The sequence below is a fragment of the Chrysemys picta genome, chromosome 6, assembly GCF_011386835.1.
Source record: "Chrysemys picta bellii isolate R12L10 chromosome 6, ASM1138683v2, whole genome shotgun sequence".
NCBI lineage: Eukaryota > Metazoa > Chordata > Testudines > Emydidae > Chrysemys > Chrysemys picta.
The window spans coordinates 4,371,408-4,391,436 of record NC_088796.1 but is presented as its reverse complement, the minus strand read 5'-3'; the positions used below and the strand labels follow the sequence as shown (position 1 = coordinate 4,391,436).

The following is a 20,029-nucleotide window of genomic DNA, read 5'->3' as shown; positions in this document are numbered from 1 at the left end:
GTTTTTCACAGCCGAGTGACATAGCTAGGTCAATCTAATTTTTAAATGTGGCCTAGCTAAGGTTTAACCAAAACAAGCCTGGTTTAAATTGAAATAAGAGCGTCCACACTGACTTTAGTACCAGCTTAAGTAAATCAATTTAGAATCACTCCTTTGGTTAAACAGGTGCAGTTGTGTGTGTAGACAAGCCCTTAGGCAGAGTCTTTAAAACGCTTTGGGTTTCCATTCCTCTTGGTCGATGCCTATTTAAGTCCGACGTCCAATGGGCCTTTGTTAAAGATTCCCCATCCCCTTCCATGAAGGCGGGATCTCCCAGCACACATGCTTTGAGACCACCGAGCTGACAACCTTGATATCTCTAGGGGAAAATGCCGTTAGAAACCTTCCACACTTCCAGGCTCTCTTTATCTGTCACAAAGAGACATGCTGGAGACTCGCTCCCGTCTGGGCCCCGAGGAGTCCCCGGTCAGTGGTGTTTTTAGCCTTTCCTGCTCTGGGTGTTCCCCATAGACATAGGGATGTTTTTCAGTTATTAACGACCGTGATGATTCTGGTTTCCAGGCTCCTCGCTGGCTGAGCGCTGTGCATCCTCAAGAGGAAATGGGAATTCACCGCTCGCCCAGGCGGAGGCAGCCCGGCTACGGCCTGCAGAAGATTTCTGCTTTGCTTCAGGTTAGTTGGCTTCCTCATTAACGTGTCAAGGGAGTAGTCATAAACAGAACCCTGCCGTGAGAGCGCAAACCCCTCCTCGCCTGACCCCCCCCTTCTCTCTCTGATTAAAGACCAGACTCCGCCATCTCTCCTGGCCTCCTCCCTCCTAGGGTGGGCCCACTGAGACCAGTGGACCTGCTTGCTGAGTCAGACTCGACTGCACCCGCTTACAGATGTGGCCCAAGGACGGGGTCAGCCCATTACTCAACGAGGGGGCGGGGAAACAACAATAGAAAATGTGGAAATGCTAAATGACATTTTTGTTTCGGTTTTCACCAAAACGGTTAGTAGCGATTGGACGTCTAACATAGCGAACGCCAGTGAAAATGAGGTAGGATCAGAGGCTCAAATAGGCAAAGAACAAGTTAAAAATTACGTAGACAAGTTAGATGTCTTCAAGCCACCAGGGCCTGATGAAATACATCCTAGAATACTCAAGGAGCTGACTGAGGAGAGGAGCCATTAGTGATTATCTTTGAGAAGTCATGGAAGACGGGAGAGATTCCAGAGGACTGGAAAAGTGCAAATCTAGTGCCCATCTATAAAAAGGAAAATAAGGGGAACACGGGGAATTACAGACCAGTCAGCTGGAAAGATAGTGGAGCAAATAATTAAGCAAACAATTTGCAAACACCTAGAAGATAATAAGGTGATAAGTATGAGTTAGCATGGATTTGTCAAGAACAAATTGTGTCAAACCAACTTAATAGCTTTTGTTGACAGGGTAACAAGCACTGTGGATAGGGGAGAAGTGGTAGATGTGGTATATTTTGACTTTAGTAAGGCTTTTGATACTGTCTCTCATGACCTTCTCAACAAACTAGGGAAATATGACCTAGATGGAGCTACTATAAGGTGGGTGCATAACTGCTTGGAAAACGGTTCCCAGACAGTAGTTATCAGTGGTTCACAGTCAAGCTGGAAGGGCATAACGAGTGGGGTCCTGCATAGATCAGTTCTGGGTCTGATTCTGTTCAAAATCTTCATCAATGATTTAGATAATGGCATGGAGAGTACGCTTATAAAGTTTGTGGATGATACCAAGCTCGGAGGTGCAAATGCTTTGGAGGATAGGATTAAAATTCAAAATGATCTGGACAAACTGGCGCAATTGTCTGAAGTAAATAGGATGAAATTCAATAAGGACAAATGCAGAGTACTCCACTTAGGAAGGAACAATCATCTACACACACACACACACACAAACTGGGCAATGACTGCCTAGGGAAGAGTACTGCGGAAAGGGATCTGGGGGTCATAGTGGATCACAAGCTCAATATGAGTCAACAGTGTAACACTGTTGCAAAAAAAGCAAACATCATTCTGGGATGTATTAGCGGGAATGTTGTAAGCAAGACACGAGAAGTAATTCTTCCGCTCTACTCTGCGCTGATTAGGCCTCAACTGGAGTATTGTGTCCAGTTCTGGGCCTTACATTTCAGGAAAGATGTGGACAAATTGGAGAAAGTCCAGAGAAGAGCAACAAAAATGATGAAAGGTCTAGAAAACATGACCTATGAGGGAAGGTTGAAAAAATTGGGTTTGTTTAGTCTGGAGAAGGGAAGACTGAGATGGGACATGATACCAGTTTTCAACTACATAAAGGGTTGTTACAAGGAGGAGGGAGAAAAATTGTTCTTCTTAACCTCTGAGGATAGGACAAGAAGCGATGGGCTTAAATTGCAGCAAGGGAGGTTTAGGTTGGACATTAGGAAAAACTTCTTAACTAGGGTTACCATATTTCAACAAGCAAAAAAGAGGACGGGAGGAGCCCCGCCCTAGCCCCGCCCCTGCCCCTCCCACTTCCCGCCCCCCCAGAACCCCCAACCCTCCCCCCGTTCCTTGTCCCCTGACTGCCCCCTCCTGGGACCCCTGCCCCTAACTGCCCCCCGGGACTCCACTCCCTATCTAAGCCTCCTTGCCTCTTGTCCCCTGACTGCCCCAACCCTTATCCACACCCCCACCCCCAGACAGACCCCTGGGACTCCCACGCCCCATCCAACCACTCCCCACCCCCTGACAGCCCCCCCCAGAACTCCCAACCCATCTAAACCCCTCTGCTCCCTGTCCCCTGACTGCTCCGATCCCTCTCCCCACTCCTGCCCCCTGACAGCTCCCCCCCAGAACTCCCAGCCCCCTACCCCCCACTCCTTGTCCCCTGACTGCCCCCTCCTGGGACCCCTGCTCCTAACTGCCCTCCAGAACCCCACCCCCTACCTAAGACTCCCTGTTCCTTGTCCCCTAACTGCCCCCTCCTAAGACCCCCCCCCAACTGCCCCCCAGGACCCTACCCCCTACCTGTACCCTGACTGCCCAAAACTTTCTCCACTCCCCTCCAAAAGCCCCCCCCCGTTTCTTGACTGCCCCCTCCAGAACCTCCCTGTCCCTTCTCCTGCCCCCCCTTACCCTGCTGCTCAGAACAGGGTGTTGGGCTCTGTGCCAGCCGGACACATGGCTGAGCTCCCCTGCACAACACAAAACCCGGTCCCTGGCCCTGCACAGGGCTGCCGGAGCGGGCTGCAGGAGGAGGAGCTGCCGGCCGGCTCAGAATGCAGGGAGGGGGGGGGTGGGAGGAGGAAGCTGCTCCGGAATCCAGCCCGGGACTTTCCTGCAGCCCTCCCAGCCGCTCGCTCTGCCGGGGGAGGGGGAAATCCCGGACATTGTGAGTGATTTACAAATTCCCCCCGGACGCTATTTTTAGCACACAAAAGGAGGACATGTCCGGGTAAATCCGGACGAATGGTAACCCTATCTTAACTGTCAGGGTGGTTAAGCCTGGAATAAATTACCTAGGGAGGTTGTGGAATCTCCATCATTGGGGATTTTTAAGAGCAGGTTGGACAAACACCTGTCAGGGATGGTCTAGATAATACTTAGTCCTGCCCTGAGTGCAGGGGACTGGAGTAGATGACTTCTCAAGGTCCCTTCCAGTTCTATGGTTCGAAAGCTGCTTGTGATTTTGGGGGTCTCAATATTTGGGTGCCCCACTGGAGACAGCTGAGAAGAGCCTGATTTTCAGACAGTGCTCAGCCCCTGCCCTCTGCTAGCCACAGCAACCTGAGACACCTCCCAGGGGCCAGCCCCCGTCCTTATCACGACTGAAAGATACAGCTGGGCTCTAGTCCAAACACACCCATTGGACTGGGAGCAGGAAGCCATTCAGGGAAGGCCTGTGGCCCGTGTCATACAGGTCAGGCTAAACAAGTCTGCGACTCTCTGGAAATCTTAGCTTTAATCTAGTTCCTGAACAGCTATGCAGCTCCATGAATCCCTGTGAAACTTTTCCTTCTGTTCCTCCCACTGGCCCAGCTCCAGCAGAGAGGGCTCAGGGAGGCTGGTGTTCTGAGCACAACCGTGCCTCACCCGGCTCTGGTGGTTACAGCGCAGTGCACAGCCGTGCCTCAGACGACACAGTGGTTACAGCGCAGTGCCTGAGGGTCACGTGTTTGCGACCGGAGGGCTTCCACTGCTGCTACCACCAAGCAGGGCCACCTTGGGGAGGGTGGGGGGGGGAATTTGCCTCGCCCACCCCCCCATTTGAGAGGGCCCCAAAACTGAGCAGCATTGCAGCCTAGCACGCTGGATTCCAGTGTCACTCAGGTTTGGCCTGGTTGCTGCTCCAAGGGACAGGAGCTGCTGCCGCGGGGTGAACGCAGGGCAGGCTCGCACTGCAATGCCCACCCCTCCAACCCCACCCCCCAGCAGCCCGGCCTCTCCTTGGGGGTCCTTGTTTTGGAAGCGGGGGAGGGGCTCAGTTTCAGTGCGATCCCAACGGAGCTGACCCAGTGGCAGCGATGGAGGGCGTTTCAGGGAAAGAACGCAAATCCAAAAGGCTTGTGGAACGTACATCCCATGTAGCGAATAGTTCCAATAGGAAAGCCCCCCCGTAGCAAGCAAACACCTCCACCAGTGAGGAATTTTACTCCCCTGACTAACCTCCTCCACTCCAGGGGAAACGCTCACCTGACTAAAGTTAATCCTGGGCTTACGTAATTGACCAGCTCTGTTTTGCAGGCATCCTAAGAGGGAGGAAGATTGTGTGTTTGCACTTGCTTGTGTGGGTCTGTTCCACGTGCATTTAGGGGAAGGCATGCAAACATGCGTGGGCATGAGTGTTTGCATGCATACGTGTGTGCATGAACGTACCTGTGTGCATATGAATGTGTGCATTCATGCAAATGTGTGTGCATGTTGGTGTGTGCAGATGTGGGTAGGTGTGTGTGTGAGTGTGTACCTGCTCAGCAGGTCCCCCAGCTACTGCCTTAGGGTACGTCCACACTGCAATCATGGGGTGTGATTGTAGCTCGTGTAGACATACCTGGGCTAGCTTTAAGCTAGCTAGCTCAGGTCCCGGAGCAGTGAAGCTGTGGCAGTGTGGCCTAACCAGGTGAGTAATTACCCAGGGTTCCCGGCTGGGTTGTACAGCCCACACTGCCGGGCTTCGCTGCTCCAGGACCCGAACTAGCTAGACCATAACTAGCTCAGGTATGTTTACACAGGCTGCAATCAGACCTCCTGACTGCAATAGCCAGAACCTCAGGGACAAGCTGGCTTTGAAGGCCCAGTCCTACGAGGTGCCCAACTCTTCCTAGTTGCTAGCAATTCATGTCCAAGGTCGTGGGAGTTAAGGGCGCTCATCCCTGTGTCTCAGCCCAGCCCCTGGGGCTACGGACACAAAGCAATACACGTCGGGAGTAGTATGTGTCTCTGCCTCTGTTACTTGCTAATTGTTAGTCTTTATTTTCAATGTGACAGAGGCACTTTACAGACATGCTCCTTGCTGCAGTATGTGCCAGACCCAATCCTCCAACACCCCAGACAGCGGGGAACAGGGAAATCCCATTGAAGAGCTTGGATGGTTTCTCAGGATGCACTGCTAATGCCCCCCGTCCTGTCCCCCAAGCTGCACCGGCCACTAATGGAGGTTTGTAAGACCATTTTTCTTAGTGATCCGCCTGGGGGTCTCCTCTGTCCCCCCCCTGGATTCTGCCCGCTCTGAGGTGGGAAGCGCATGACATTGTGACAGTCCTCAACATCCTCCTTCCTCGGATGATGGTGGGTTTTTTTCAATTGCTGACTTTGCCACCCGAAGGGGAAGGCAGAGAAGTGTCATAATAAAAGCTGCCAGTCGTGAAGCTGTAACCCAGTGGGTCTCACACTTTTTTACTGGCGACCCCTTTCACACAGCAAGTCTCTGAGTGCGACCCCCCCTAATAAATTAAACACACTTTTTAATATATTTAACACCATTATAAATGCTGGAGGCAAGCGGGGTCTGGGGTGGAGGCTGACAGCTCGTGACTCCCCATGTAATGACCTCGCGACCCCCTGAGAGGTCCCGACCCCCAGTTTGAGAACCTAACTGAACCAGGACAGGGTGACGTCTGCAGCCAGGTTGCCTTTTAAAAGCAAACTCACCAGGGCAAAGCATCCTGGGCAAACGACGATGCAAACTGCCCTGAAGTCGCATCTGTTCCACGAAGCGACGCTGTTAGCGACGCCACACCGGAGACGGCTGCGGCAAATGGAGCTGCACCGATTTCCTCCCCACTTCTCCGCCTGCTACTTGCTCAGATGTTCTGCAGATGAACAGGCTTTGCTGGGGGGGTTGGCTTTGCTTTGGTTTGCCCCGAAACAAGAACTGCGGGGGCTTTGGTAAGCAGACCCAGAGGTTCGTCTCTTTCGCTGTCGCTGCTGCCTTGCGGCTTTGCACGGGGATATCGCTCAGGGATTCCCAAAAGGTATCCAGACACCGGCTGAGCAATTGCTTCTCTGTGATCGCGGCAGGCATCAGTAACAACGTAAGAAAGGCCAGACTGGGTCAGATCAATGGTCCACCTAGCCCAGTATCCTGTCTGCCAACAGTGGCCAATGCCAGGTGCTTCAGAGGGAATGAACAGAACAGGGCAATCAAGTGATCCAGCCATAAGACTGCTGCATCAATTGCTCCTCTGAGATCCCATATCCCAGGTGAGTGGCCTAGCCACTGGGCTGTTGGCTACTTTGGGGTGGGTCTCGGTCTCTGAAACCAGAAATTCCATCCCACGCCCTCCTAGCAATGGGGCAGATGGTTTGAAACACAGCACTTGGCACGGATCTGCAGTGTTGCTAAGTCTCCCAACTGTATTAGAAGTCTCCCGCCATTTGGTGTTTTTTCCTAAAGCTCCAGCTTCAGGAGTCATGGGATTGGGGGGGGGGGGACGGGTCTCAGCTTGAGAAATGGCTTCTCATGCCTGGTAACAAACTGACTAGTAAATAGGAGCATCACTGTCCTCTACTGGACAGAGTCAAAACTGCTCGACTATGTGTCATAGGGGTCCCTTTCTCTTGAATGGCAGACTTAGGCTTTCAGAACCAGGGGCCCGGAGTTCTATTCCCTGATGCTACATGATGGAGCAAGGTGACACTGAAGCGGGTCCCACACTAAAGCCGTGATCCAGCAAAGCAGTTAAGGATGTGAATAGTTCCATCGCCCCACTCCCTGCATGCTCCCCACTAGACGGGGGTGACTGTGTGTTACATGGCTCCGCTTGGAGGTGTCTCTGGTGTGTGCATGCCACTGTAGTGACAGCACTGCATTATCTGGGTGTTTTTATATCAACGTTGCCTCTCCGGGGGCCTTAGCAGTGTGGGCAAATGTGAATGGAAGTGGGCCTAGGAGTTGGCCTATGGATGGCGTGTGGGTGTCTACAATCATGCACGCATGTGGACTTTCATGCAGACGGGACCTCGGTGTGTGTGTTTGCAGGGGTGTGTGATCGTCTCCATGTGTGAGAGCCAGCGCGCTCGCCGGGATACAGTATGTACGAGGGCAGCGTTCGCTGCTGCTGTTGTGAGTTAACTGAAGGAGCCTGTAAAACCAGAAACAGGCTATTAGCAATCCATTAGGGCAGAGTGTCCAGTTCCAGCCTAGGTAATCCATTAGAGGAACATCTGAGCGCATTAGGAGAGCTCGCTGGAGGCCAGGACGGGGCTATAAAACGGAGGAGGAAACCATGCTAATCTGGCTTGAATTACCAACTTAAAAGCCGGAGAAAAATAAAGGATACCCTAAATATTTAATGTTTTATATTTAGGAGACAAAATGTGAGGTTCTGCCAAGAGGGGAGAATAAAAAAAACGGTTTCGTCTGCAAATACATCCCATCTCTCCGTCCTGGCAGCCGACAAGGAGCAGCCTGGCTTTCCAGTCCCCTGGCTCTCTGGGGTGAGCTCATCAGGGCAGGCTAGAAGGGAGAACTGATTGCCACCCATCATGAAATTAACTCTACCTTTGATGGGGCTGTCAGCCTAGAGTGCTGGGGAAGGGATGTGTCCCCATGGCTGGAGCGTGAACCCCCACTTTGGGGAGGCTAGCCCTGGCCCTGCCTCTTCTGCCCGAGGCCCCGCCCCTACCCCACCCATTTTGTCCCCCCTCGCACACCGGCGCCTCAAGCCCCCCACTGCAGCTGGAGAAGCCCCAGCTGAGCGGCTCCAAACACCAGCCCGCCTCAGGTGTCCTGAGCTCCGGGCAGCCGGCCAGTCCGCCCCAGCTGCATCGGCCAGCCCGAGCCACCCCTGGCTGCTGGCCGGCCCGAGTGCCCACTGGCCTGAGCTGCCCCAGGCCGCCAGCCCAAGCTGAGCCCCCGCTGGCTTCAGGGGAGAGGCGGAGCAAGGCCAGGGCCTTGGGGAAGAATAGGCCTATTATACCCGCCGCTCATGTGTGTCCCAGCTGTGTCTTAGGTGCTGCAACGTGCCACGCGTCCACCACACGTAACAGCGTGCACAGACACCCGCGTTTCGGGCGAGGGGCAGCCTGGGGCTCCTTGTTTTAGCACGCTGATAATAATTCCCAGGCCTAAAGGATTGAGTTCAACGTCACAGCAGTCTGGGGCTGCGGGATGAGACAGCAGCAGGACGGAGCCTGGCTTGAGTCACATCTCAGGCTGAGTGCGTAGAGTTGGCAATTCGGGAGCGCCGCCGGCCCCCATCTCACTACTTGTGTAAACTAACCAATTTTGATACAGAGTCACTCAGGTTCTAATGTGGAGTCGCTCGGGTTCTCATACCTGCTTTAACTCTGTCCTGTCCCTGCCCTGTGGCTGGAGACCTTCACTTGTTGCTATATGAAGCATTAGCCTGTTGGGTCTTTGAATTCCAGCAGCGCAGGCCCCAGCCCCTCCTCTATCTGCCCATAGAGGATGCTAGTGTAAGGGGACTGTTGCCCCCTTACTAACATTCAGTGGGGGTGTTTGGGTTGCTAGCTCCCAGCACTAAAAGGGGAAGGGTCGAGGGCAAATCAGGAGCCTGAGACTGACGGTCCCCAGGAACCATGGGGAGAGGCCAATGCTCCAGATCAGCCTGATTGACAGGGCGGGCAGGCTAATCAGAGAGTCAGGAGGCCAGGGGGGTCCCGTCCTCCGTGTGAACTGGAATGGCCTGAGACAGACAGAGTGGGGCCGAGCTAAGGAGAGAGCAGGGGCCCGAGCTGAGCTGGGAGCAGAGCTGCAGCCCCAAAGCCAGAGCACGGCCCAGAGAGAGCAGAGCTGTAGCAACCAGAGCCAGAGGGGCCAGACAAGCAGCCAGGAAGCAGGTCAGAGCTGGGAGCAGAGTCACAGAAGCAGCCTGCAGAGCAGAGCTGTGCTGGGGGCAAAGTTGCAGCAACCAGAGCCAGAGAGACCAGAGAAGCAGCCCAGGGAGCTGGAGGCAGAGCAGCAGCAGCAGCTGTGCTGAGGCAGAGTGGAGCTGGAGCCGGGGCTGGAGCAGTCCGGAGCTGGGGCTGGGGCAGTCCGGAGCCGTGTGCAGTCCGAGTGCGGTGAGCAGCTGGGGAGAGTGAGGGGAACCCTGGGCAGTGGGCCCAGCACAGGGAGACGCCTCAGCCAAGAGGCCTTGCAGGCCAAACTTGCAGGGGGATCATAACCCCGACCGGGCGGGGGCGACGCTGGGAAGAAGGGTCCTGCCACCTAGAGCCTGAGAGCGTGTGGCCACCACCAGAGCAAGTGTCCAACCCACAGCGTCTCTGCAGCACAGACAGGGCCTGAGAAGCAGGCCTGGGACCTACAAGGAACAGACTGAACTGCCCTGACGTTCCAGAGACACTGTTTGTAATGTTCCCTGCCACAGAGCAGGGTGATGTGTTTTCCTTTAACCTTTCCCATTTTTTCCTTATTCTTTTTTAAAATTAATTGTTAATTAAACAACTTGTATTTGCTTTAAATTGTATGAAATAATCAGTGGGTCAGGAAGGTGCCCAGTGCAAAGAGAGTACCCCGGAGTGGGGACACCCTAGCCCCTGTCCTAGGTGACCACAGCAGGGTTGGGGGTCGAGCCCCCCAGGAATCCTGGGCCCAGCCTTGTTGGAGTTACGAGGACTCAGCCAGACAGGAGAGTGGAAGGGGAGCCCTCAAGGGCAGGGAGGCCTCTGGGTAAAGGAAGTGGGAGTGGGGACTCAGATCCTTTCGCTAGTCCACTTCACCGGGGTAGTGCAGAAGCCAGGAAAGTTCCCCACAATAGCGGGACCATTCCCCCGCTTACACTAGGTATCCGGGGGGCCTCGGGGCAGATTGAGGGCAAATCCTTGGAGCCCTGCACTGGAGAGGGCCCCGCAGCGATCCGGAGGTGGGACACAGCTAATTGCTAATGGCCAGTTGGCTGAGTGGGGAGCAGGATGCTTCCAAGTGGGGCCCACGTCTGAGCCAGCCCCTCCTCTCCTCAGATGTATGGGGCAAGGGTGGGTCTCTGGCCTGTACATGGAGGGCCAGATCCTGTTGGGAAGTCCCCGATCTGCTGCGTTACCTGGACTGAGACAGCAGCTCCCTGCGTCTCACTCTCCCCATCTGTAAAATGGGCACTTGGATGTTTTGGGCAGCGCGCCAGGGCCTGGAGCACCCACGACACAGCCAGTCCGTTCCCGTTGATACCTTCAGGGCAGCACTTTAGAGCGGACTGTGCAAATCACCCCAGCACAGCAAAGCCTAAGGGGTTGGACTAGATGACCTCCTGAGGTCCCTTCCAACCCTGATATTCTACGATTCTGTGAAAATCTTTGCGCAAAGCAGGCAATAGGGGAAGGAGCCCTTTGCTCTCGGGCGGCCATCAGACACACTTCAGGGGGAGGAGGGAATTGCTTTTGCTGCCAACAAATGATGCACACAAGCGGAGTCTGAATGCACGTTCCTGTCCACAGCTAGTCACTCCCGAGGCCCTCTTGTGACCTGCAGCTCAGCCAGCCAGTCCGGGGTTGTTCTTGCAGTCCTTCTGTCGTGTGCCCGGAGGCTGCTGCCCCGGGAATCCCTCTCTTCACCCTGGGAATGTTTAAGAAGTTGGCCTGCTCCCATCTCCACCTCGGCACGTCCCTGCGGCCTGCTGGATGACAGCCCTGTGGCACAAAGTAAGGCTGGGTGGGGGATGCAACCTAAGTAGGTGGCAGGCAGGACTTCCATTAGCTGACTCCTGTGTATGCAAGGGGTTTAAATGAGGTAGGGGGTTAAGTGTGTGTGGGACGGGGGGGAAGGTGAAGAAGGGGCTGAGAATGGTGGTTAGCATGAGGCCCTGGGTGCCAGCATATGGTTTAATTGCTTCTTGTGGCTGCTGGCAGAGTTCCACCCTTCTTCACCTGGCCTCCTTTTTATTCACCTGCCGGGACACTTTGTGATGGACGTTCCCACGGTCGGCAGTCAGGTTGTGTGTCATGACCTGGCCATGCGGGGAGCTGAGCACGGAAGGGCACCTTGTCTTTATACCGATAGCTCCTTACACCCCTGTGTCAGCCAAACAGCCTGTCAGGGCAGCTTGGACATGCCACATGGCTTGGGCTGCACCTCCCCTTCCTGGAACATGCCCTAGTCCAGGGTAGACTGGTCCCTAGACTCCCCTAGGGAGGGGGGGGGCTAGTGCCACCTGGGAACGACACAGTATGCAGCAGAGAAGAGACCTGTCTGTGACACTTGACACTCATTAACCATTTGCACGTCACACCTTTTCCAGAGGTGCCAGTCAACACCTGCTCGTCCCCTTCAGGCTGTGAGCAGAGGAACGGCCTCTCATTCTGTGCCCAGCAACCCTGCTCGGCAAATGAAAACTCAGAGCGTCTTATTCAACTGCCGCATAGCACCCGGCTGAACTGGTCACGGGGCGAGTGACATCCTGGCACGGTACCAGGAGCTCAGGGCTGCCTCTTGCCTGTCTTCACTGCAGGCTTGGCACATGTTGTGGCCTCATCTCAGTCACGCTGGTCACCAGCCAGCAGCGTCCCAGGACTGGCATAGCAGGAATTGCTGCAGGTCGGGATTAAGATGCATTGGCAGAGCCAGGTGGGTGAGATTGTGGTGCATCGACAAAGCTGTGGCGGGAGGGGGAGGAGACGCCCAGGGCTCTGTGTGTATGGGGGGTGTCCCTGGACTGGAATGGCAGGGAGGCGGGTTGTGGGCTGGGATTGTGGTGGATATGCAAAGCTGTGTGTGTGTTGCGGGGAGCCCAGGGCTGGGCTAGCAAGAAATGCTGCAGCTCTGAATTTAAGTGGCTTGACAGAGCTGTGTAGGGAATCTTGCATGGCCCTGCAGTGCTACCCCAGTCTGAGTTTAAAGAGCTGTTTGAATTAATCACTGCAAATAATTCACCTGATGAACAGCGGCATTTTCATTCCGCTTATTCACAAATCGTATTTTTCATTCTCCAGCTGGCTTGACAGACAGTCTAATAATGAGCCCAGGACCTTAGTCGGCAAATGTTGGCTGTCAGTCACGGAGCAAATTATTCCCAAACACACTTTTGCATTATTTGACCCGCTTCAGCGACCGGTGTCACGTCACTCACAATTAGGTTTGGGGTTTTTTTAATATATAAACAAGCAATACAGAAGAATGATGCAGCCACAGCATGAGTGATGGCAGAGAGGGAAAAAGCCCGGAACACCAGCAGTTCTGGATCAGACACTTTAGTTCTTAAAACAGGAATGCCAAGCCACGCAATATGGGGGAAAGGATTGTTTTCGTCTATGTCTCCACTCCCAGATGCAATGGAGAATCCCCTCCAGACTGCAGCAATGAATCACATTGGGGTGTTACAGCAGGGACGGATTGTCTCTGTATTTTTACTGAGAATTCTCACCTAACGTATTGAGATGGTCCCCCTCGCCTTGGTATCTGAGCACCATACAGCCTCTAATGTGTTTAGCCTCATGGCCCCTCTGTGAAGTACAAAGTGTGCTTATCCCCATTGTGGCACACAGAGAGGTTAAGTGACTTGCCCAATGTCACACAGGAAGTCGGTGGCAGAGCAGGGACTTGAACCAGTTTTCCATGTCTGAGGCTAGCATCCCTAGCCATAGGACCATCCTTCCACTCTTAACATAGTTTCAAATGCCAGCAATCATATTTAACAGACTCCAGGAGGCTGGAAAACTGCCAAGTCCCCTTTTCTCTTGGGGTGCAGCATAAAATGACCGGCACTCAGGCATGCAATCAGACTGAGTGGGCCGGCCTATCTTGAGAGCTCATAGTGAGACAGACATAGCCATCCTGGCCCAGGGAGCTGTAGGCAGCAGGATTGTTGCTGTCACTGGTGTGGACAGGCAGGTTACTCCCGTCCCAAAACAATACAGTAACAGATGAAAGAGCATCTGATTGCTCATGCAATTCCTGCAATGAGCCAAAAGGGCAGAGCTGGTCAGAAAATTGTTTTGTTTAAACTTCCCCTGGAGTCTTCTGATTTTTTACCAAGTGAAACCAAATTTTGCATTTCAAACATAATTTTTTTTGTTTATGAAAATGTTCAAAAACATAAAAAAAAATAGTTTTATTTGTAGGTTTTATTTGTTAGACACCCCTCCCCTCTTCACCCCCCTGCTTTCCAATGGAAAAATGGGCGGGGTAAAGAGAAAGAAAAGAGGACAAAAATCCCCCTCCCCAAACCCCAGAAACTAAGAATTTCTTGGTTTTCAAAAAAAGAAACAAAAATTTCAACTGGGAACAAAACTACACATTTTTGCCTGGTCAAAAAATAAGAAAACATCTAAGGACCCAAAAAATTGACACAGAAATTTCAAAAGAACTTTTTTCATCCAAAAAAACCCGTCTGACAAAGAAACACGGACCAGCTCTACAAACATATCTGAAATCCATGTCTACCATCAAGCTGTTGGCCTTGCTCCATTTGCCGGTGAGCTAATAATCTCCCCATCACACAGCCCACCACCGAACATCGCCCTAATTGGGATTATAGTCAGCCAGTCTCAGAAGAGAAGACAAAGGTTGAATGGATATGCTCAAATAAATGTGTTAGTCTCTAAGGTGCCACAAGTACTCCTGCTCTTTTTACGGATACAGACTAACACGTCTGCTACTCTGAAACCACTCCAATGCCGTTACCAGTGCTATCCCTGTTCTTCTAGCTAACAGTGGACTTCTGTCCTAAGAACCTCACTGACAACTTTCTTAAAAAAAAAAAAAAAAGAAACAAGAAATAAAAGTAAAACTACGATAACGTCAAAGCAAAGGCTGTGTCCCTGACAGCACAGCGTGTTGTGGCACAAGATATTTTTTATCTCCGGTTTGGAATCTAACATGGCAGAGCGCATTTAAATGTGGTGACATTTACACTTCAAATGTCTCTTACATCTCAGCGGGCAAGTTTTATGTAGAACATATGTATGGAAAATAGATACTGGCCCCGTATTACAGTGCAGAGTGGGGGAGTGGTTTGACGGCGGAATGGGACTTAAAAGAGACGCCAGGCCTTGGTTGCGTTTGCTTGGCCTGACATAAAGGAAAGAATCATATGTGCATTTTGTGCCAGCTGGTTACCAGGCGGTAACATTGCCTTCGCAGCAATAAAGCCCCTTCTCGTTCCCGAGCACCTCCTATCCAAAGTCTTTCCTGAGCCATAGGCCCATTCTGAGGCATTTAGTGCCTCCCTCAACTCCACTGACTTCAAAGCAGGTAAGGAGGGGCTGCAGGCTTGGCCCTCTACAACACAACAACCCCACAGCCTTCCCCCCACCACCTGGCCCTCAGTGAAGGCGATTGAGAGGTCACTCACATGTTGCCATTGGTCAAGGATGAGGGGGCGATACCTCAAGAAGAATTTGAGCGGGAAGGACTCGGGGTCAGGCCAAGAGGAAGGGTTCTGCCACCTCACTTCGAGCCTCCGGGGGTTGTTGGATACTGGCTTGGCCACCACGTTCTCTGGAGGGTCCGGCTTTACTGGAATAATACAGAAAGGTCTTTTTACATCTTATACTCTTAGTCCATTCTCATGCTATTTCACAATAGAGGGTTGGGTTAGCTCTACTCCAGGTACAAACACACCGCAGGGAGCTTCCTCCCAGGGTACATTTTGCCACTCACAAAATATCAGCTAGCGGTGCAACATGGCCATGTAGCTTCTAGATTCTGCCTTATACTTTGTGGATATGTTGCAATATGTTTTATGAAGCATACAGTAAATATGTGGAATAGCAGATGCTTATTCCGGTACAGATTAGAAGCAACAGGTACTACAGCGAGGAGGGCCTGACAGACAGACAGATGTACATGGGGGATAGGTAGACAGACAGACAGACATTGTACTTGAGGACTCGGTGAGATGAGGTGACTGGTAATGAGTTATAGACACTTGTATGGTACACTTCTAAGCCATCTGTGTTCAATCCTGACCCCAAATCATTACTTTTAAGGGGATGACCCAGGAGGTCCCTTCCAGTCTGACATCCTATGTTCCTATGAAATCAAAGGGCCAAAGCTGGTGCTCGTTACTCAACCGAGCTGACTTCAATGGGAGTTTGGCCTGAGTAAGAATTGAGTAAAGGCCTCAGAATTTGGTGCATCGACTTTGATGAAGATTTAGGTTTCAGAAGGACTGAGAACATCAGGATTCAACCCAGGTCGGTTACTGACTCTTCGTGCTCACCCAGAGCACAAGTCCCATGTTTTACCTTCTTCCCCCAACTTTCAGCCTCTTCCCCTTTGGCTCTAGTTTGGGGTACTGGAATCTTTGCTCCCCTACTTCAGAGGCATTTTGAGTGAGGCGTAATTAGCTGAGGTTTGTAAAGAGCTTTTAAAGCTGAAGATGTATTAGGGCATCGATAGCAAATCAGTCATTATTATACTTATAGACGGGCCATTTTCTTCTTGGGGATGGGGCAGTGTCCCGCCAAGCATTGTTGAACTGAACTCCCAACTTCTAAAACTTTTCATTTGCTTTAGCAAGTCTATGAAAGGCCAAGGTCAGGGCGAGAGCATTAGTGTGTTAAGAACATAATATAAGAACATAAGAATGGCCCTACTGGGTCAGACCAAAGGTCCATCTAGATCAGTTTCCTGTCTGCCAACAGTGGCCAATGCCAGGTGCCCCAGAGGGAATGAACAGAATGGGTAATCATCAAGTGATCCATCCCCTGTCGCACATTCCCAGCTTCTGGCAAACAGAGGCTAGGGACACCATACCTGCCCATCTTAGCTAATAGCTATTGATGGACCTATCCTCCATGAATTTATCTAGTTCTTTTTTGAACCCTGTTATGGTCTTGGCCTTCACAACCTCCTCTGGCAAGGAGTTCCACCGGTTGACTGTGCGTTGTATGAAGAAATACTTCCTTTTGTTTGTTTTAAAACTGCTCCCTATGTTCTGTGGTAATTAAAAGTGCATTAATTATTGAACAGGTGAGCAGCCCAGAGGTTGCAGGGCGCCTGGACCTAGCTGTGTCCCCATTCAGGCTAATACTCTCCTGGGGAGTTGGTTAGACGGATATGCCCCAGAACCGGGCAGCCGGACACAGCCAGATTGCAAATCAAACCCTGCCTGAGCAGCTGTGTGCTCCTGTCTGCGCACCAGCATGGGCCTTTCCAAACCAAACCGGTGAGCAAAGCCCTCCGGTTCTGCTCTCAACTCAAGGGTAGTGATGCCAGAACAATTCAACGGGCTACACAATCTCTTTCCCTCACCGCAGCATCGCAAACAGGCACCAGCCCTCCGCAGCTGCATGGAGATGGAGCAGGGTGGGAGGCAGTTCGACAACGCACTTTCACAATGGGAGAGCAATTCTATCGTCTCAGGGTGAGTGGGGACTGGCCCAGAGCCCACTGACGCCAATACAAAGATGGCCTCTGACTCCACCGGGCTTTGCCTCAGTCTCAGGGAGCAAGCCTGTGCAGGAGGTATCATCACACCCATTTTGGAGACGGCTTCCTGGCCTGTGTTACACAAGAGATCAGGCCAAAAATGGCCGCCTGGCCTTCAGTATCTGCGGATGACATGACTTCCACCACGACTCTGAATACACCCCCTGGACAATCATCTCCATGGCAACCGACTGGCCAGGTCACGATCAGTGACAAGTTGGGACTCAGCAGTGGAGGGACCCCTGGCGCCGAGGACCCTGTTCAACCGGAGCCTCCTCAGCCTCTCTCAGTCCCAGACCCTCTCTCTGAGGGCTGGCCTCTTTGCGGGCATCTGATGAACAGCGGGCGTCATGCAGCTACGCCCTCTGAGCCCCACGGTCCCAGCGGAGCTGCTGAGGTGACGGGCTCCCTCCAACCCCATGCAGTATTGGGGTTCAGGCTCGGGAGGGGACCTCCCTTTCTGCTCCGTCTATGCCACGCTCATGACCCCGCTAGCCGACAGTCCAGTGCCTCCCTAGCCTGGAATTGGAGAGGGAGCCCCTCGCCCACGTAACGCCAGGGCGCTGGAAGTTTAGCGTGAGGGAGGATGGGGTTTTCGGGGGAGTTCTTGGCCATGCAGCACCCCGCCAGAGCGGCGAAGGATCCACGGGGATCCTCGAGGCTTTTGAATAAAACTCAAGCGGAGTGTAATGTGTCTGTCTGTCAGTCTCGTCTCCAGCAGCCTCTGGTGGAGTCCACCACCACAGCCCCGGCTGCTGCTGGACAGTTCCACAACCTGCAGCCGGGCTCTCTCTGTCGACAGGAAGGAGCGTGGGCAGGATGACCCTAGGTTTGTAACTAGAGTGCCCTGGCTTCCTCTTCATGGATGCCTCCAACGGTCACTCCTCTGCTTCCTACCACGGGACTTTAGCCAATGGTGATTCCTGTGGACAATGGTACAATCACACACAAAGGTGGGTGGCCAAAGGACTCACAAGGCAAATAGATCATGCTCTTTATCTGATTTGATCCGGGCGGCGCTGTTATACGCAGTCTTACAAGTTCTTTTTCTGAGCATGCGAGTGCTGTTCAGTCTTCGAAGACCTGCTGCTTGTTGTTAGTTTTGTGATGCGGTTGCTTTTGGGCGGGAGCTGTAGCCAGCAGAAAGGGAGTTTGGTCTCTGCTCTCCAACTACAGTCAGTTCTTGGGGGGAAAGCTACTCCAGGGCACTGAGCACTGGGCTGAAATTCCTGGAAGAAAGGGTTGCCTGTGGGCCGTTTGTGACCACCTCTGTTCCAGGACTGGTGAATATAGTGTAAATAAACAAAGTTACACTAAGAAATTACTCGGACTTCTCATCTAACTGTCCTGCAAAGCCCAGAAATCTGCTACTGCTCGGCAGAGGGACAGCAACAGCCTCAGATACCTGGGCAGTCAATGAGCAACTTCTGTACTGTGATTGTTGTTATTATCGGCTAGGCCCTGGCAATGTGCTTGGTGCTGTCCTGGACATGACACAGAGACAGTCCCTGCCCCGGGGTGCTTGCGACATAGCCGCGAAGGCAGGACGCACTGGGGAACCCAGGGAAAGGAAGAACTGAGGGGCTGGTTATTCTTTGCATGGCGAGTTCCCGTCCAGCAGGCCCAGCGGAGGCGTGAGTGCGAAGGAGTGCCTCGAGTGCTGAACGCTGGTGCCTGAGCGAGCAGGGATGGGGAGGGCATTCGATGCAGAGAGGATGGCAGGGGATCCTAAGTCTGCGTCCTTGAGCCATAACCTCCCTCTCCTGTCGCTTCACCCTCTTGTCTGCCACTGTGTCAGTTCACTGGCTGCCTCTTAAACTTCTGGTTCCAGCTTTCCAGGCCCCACATCGCTCAGGCCCAGCCTACAGCTCAGGCCTCGTCTCCTTTGATGGCGCTCCCTCCGCATTGCCAGCTTCGACACCCGTTCAGCCCCTTCTCTCACCAGCGTCCCCACCCCCTCTCTCCCGGCTGGAGCGCCCTGCCTCAACCCGCCACCTCCCTCGCCTCGCCTGGAACCTCACTGCTGCCGTCCTGCCTACGAGCCGCGAAGGGGGAGTCAGTCGGGGAGAGGAAAAGATGAGGTCAGGAGGCAGATGTGCACATGCCTGGAAGAATGAGTGACCGATCCCAGCAGGGGCACCTCCTGCGCTCCCCGGATCTCGCTGTTCAGCACGCCACTTGTTGCATCGTGTCAGGTTCGGGGGCGGCGGGGGGGGGCGGGGGGGGGATATACAGTGTGCTTGGCCTGTCTAGCCGACAGCTGGAGAGATGCAATCTTACGGGCCTAATGCTGCCAGGTGCTGAGCATCCTCGACTCCCACATGACTTTCCTTATAAGGTTTTATCCCGGGGTGTGTGTGTGTGTGTGTAACCAGGTGACGTGTGCAAATGCATGAGCTTTTTGGGGTCACTTTCAAGGCACAATCACCCCATTTGGTAGCAGGCCAGCCGGGGGGAGGGCGGACAATTATTATCAGGCCAGATTTTCCTCTGGTGGCTTTGTCTTTTATCAACAAGCAGCAGGGGGAGAATTTGTCGGGTCTGTGCAGTCCTGAGCTACTCCAGATGGCTGTGTAATTCCTGCTCTTGCTTTGAATCCCGGGGCTTGGGGTGGACATCGGCTTCCATTAAAAGGGCCTTTGAGTCCAAACACATACGGAAAAGTATAAATCCAGCGCTGGCTCTGTGGACTTTGTGGATTTGGTTTGCAAAACAAAAAATCTGTGTAGCTGAACGAATGCAGATGATTCCAAAATCCAGCTTAACATCAAGTCTGCAAGGAGCCTTGGGGATGAAAGGTGCTGGGCTGGGTGAATGTGAGATATTGCGACAGGGGAAACTTTCAAATCCTCCAACTTAAATCCATTCACTTTGCAGGTGTTTCTCCTTTGCGGTGTTTGCTAAGGACCCAAACACTCAGGGCCAAGCTCTCTGCCGGTGTCACGCTGCGAGCCAAATCCGGCTGTCGTTTGTAAAGCCAGAGTAACTTCGTCAAATAGACGGGGAAGTACTCGGATACTGGGGTGAAGATCGGGGCACATGTGCTTCAGACGGGCTGACAGCCGGATACGTGACCCCTTGGGTTTACTCCAGTATAACTGAGGGCAGACTATGGCCCCATGATGTCAGTGAAGCTGCCCCAGGGATGGGCTTGGCTCTTTGTGGATGGAAAGAGAGTCCCAGCGTAAGAACAAATACAAAAATAGTATCAGTGGGTGGAAC

At 52.9% G+C, this 20,029-nt stretch overlaps 1 protein-coding gene across 9 annotated transcripts in view; it reads right to left on the bottom strand.

The window, feature by feature from the left end:
* The window catches only part of CNTFR (ciliary neurotrophic factor receptor), a 440,626-nt gene that overhangs the window by 30,466 nt on the left and 390,131 nt on the right, over nt 1-20,029 (bottom strand). For all 9 annotated transcript variants that reach the window (XR_010602077.1, XR_010602076.1, XM_065598664.1 and 6 more), the window contains one exon: nt 14,727-14,890. Coding sequence is in view for 7 of the 9 variants with exons in the window: in XM_065598664.1 (XP_065454736.1) it covers nt 14,727-14,890 (164 nt within the window). In the remaining 2 variants the exon portion in view is untranslated. The remainder of the gene's footprint in view (nt 1-14,726; nt 14,891-20,029) is intronic.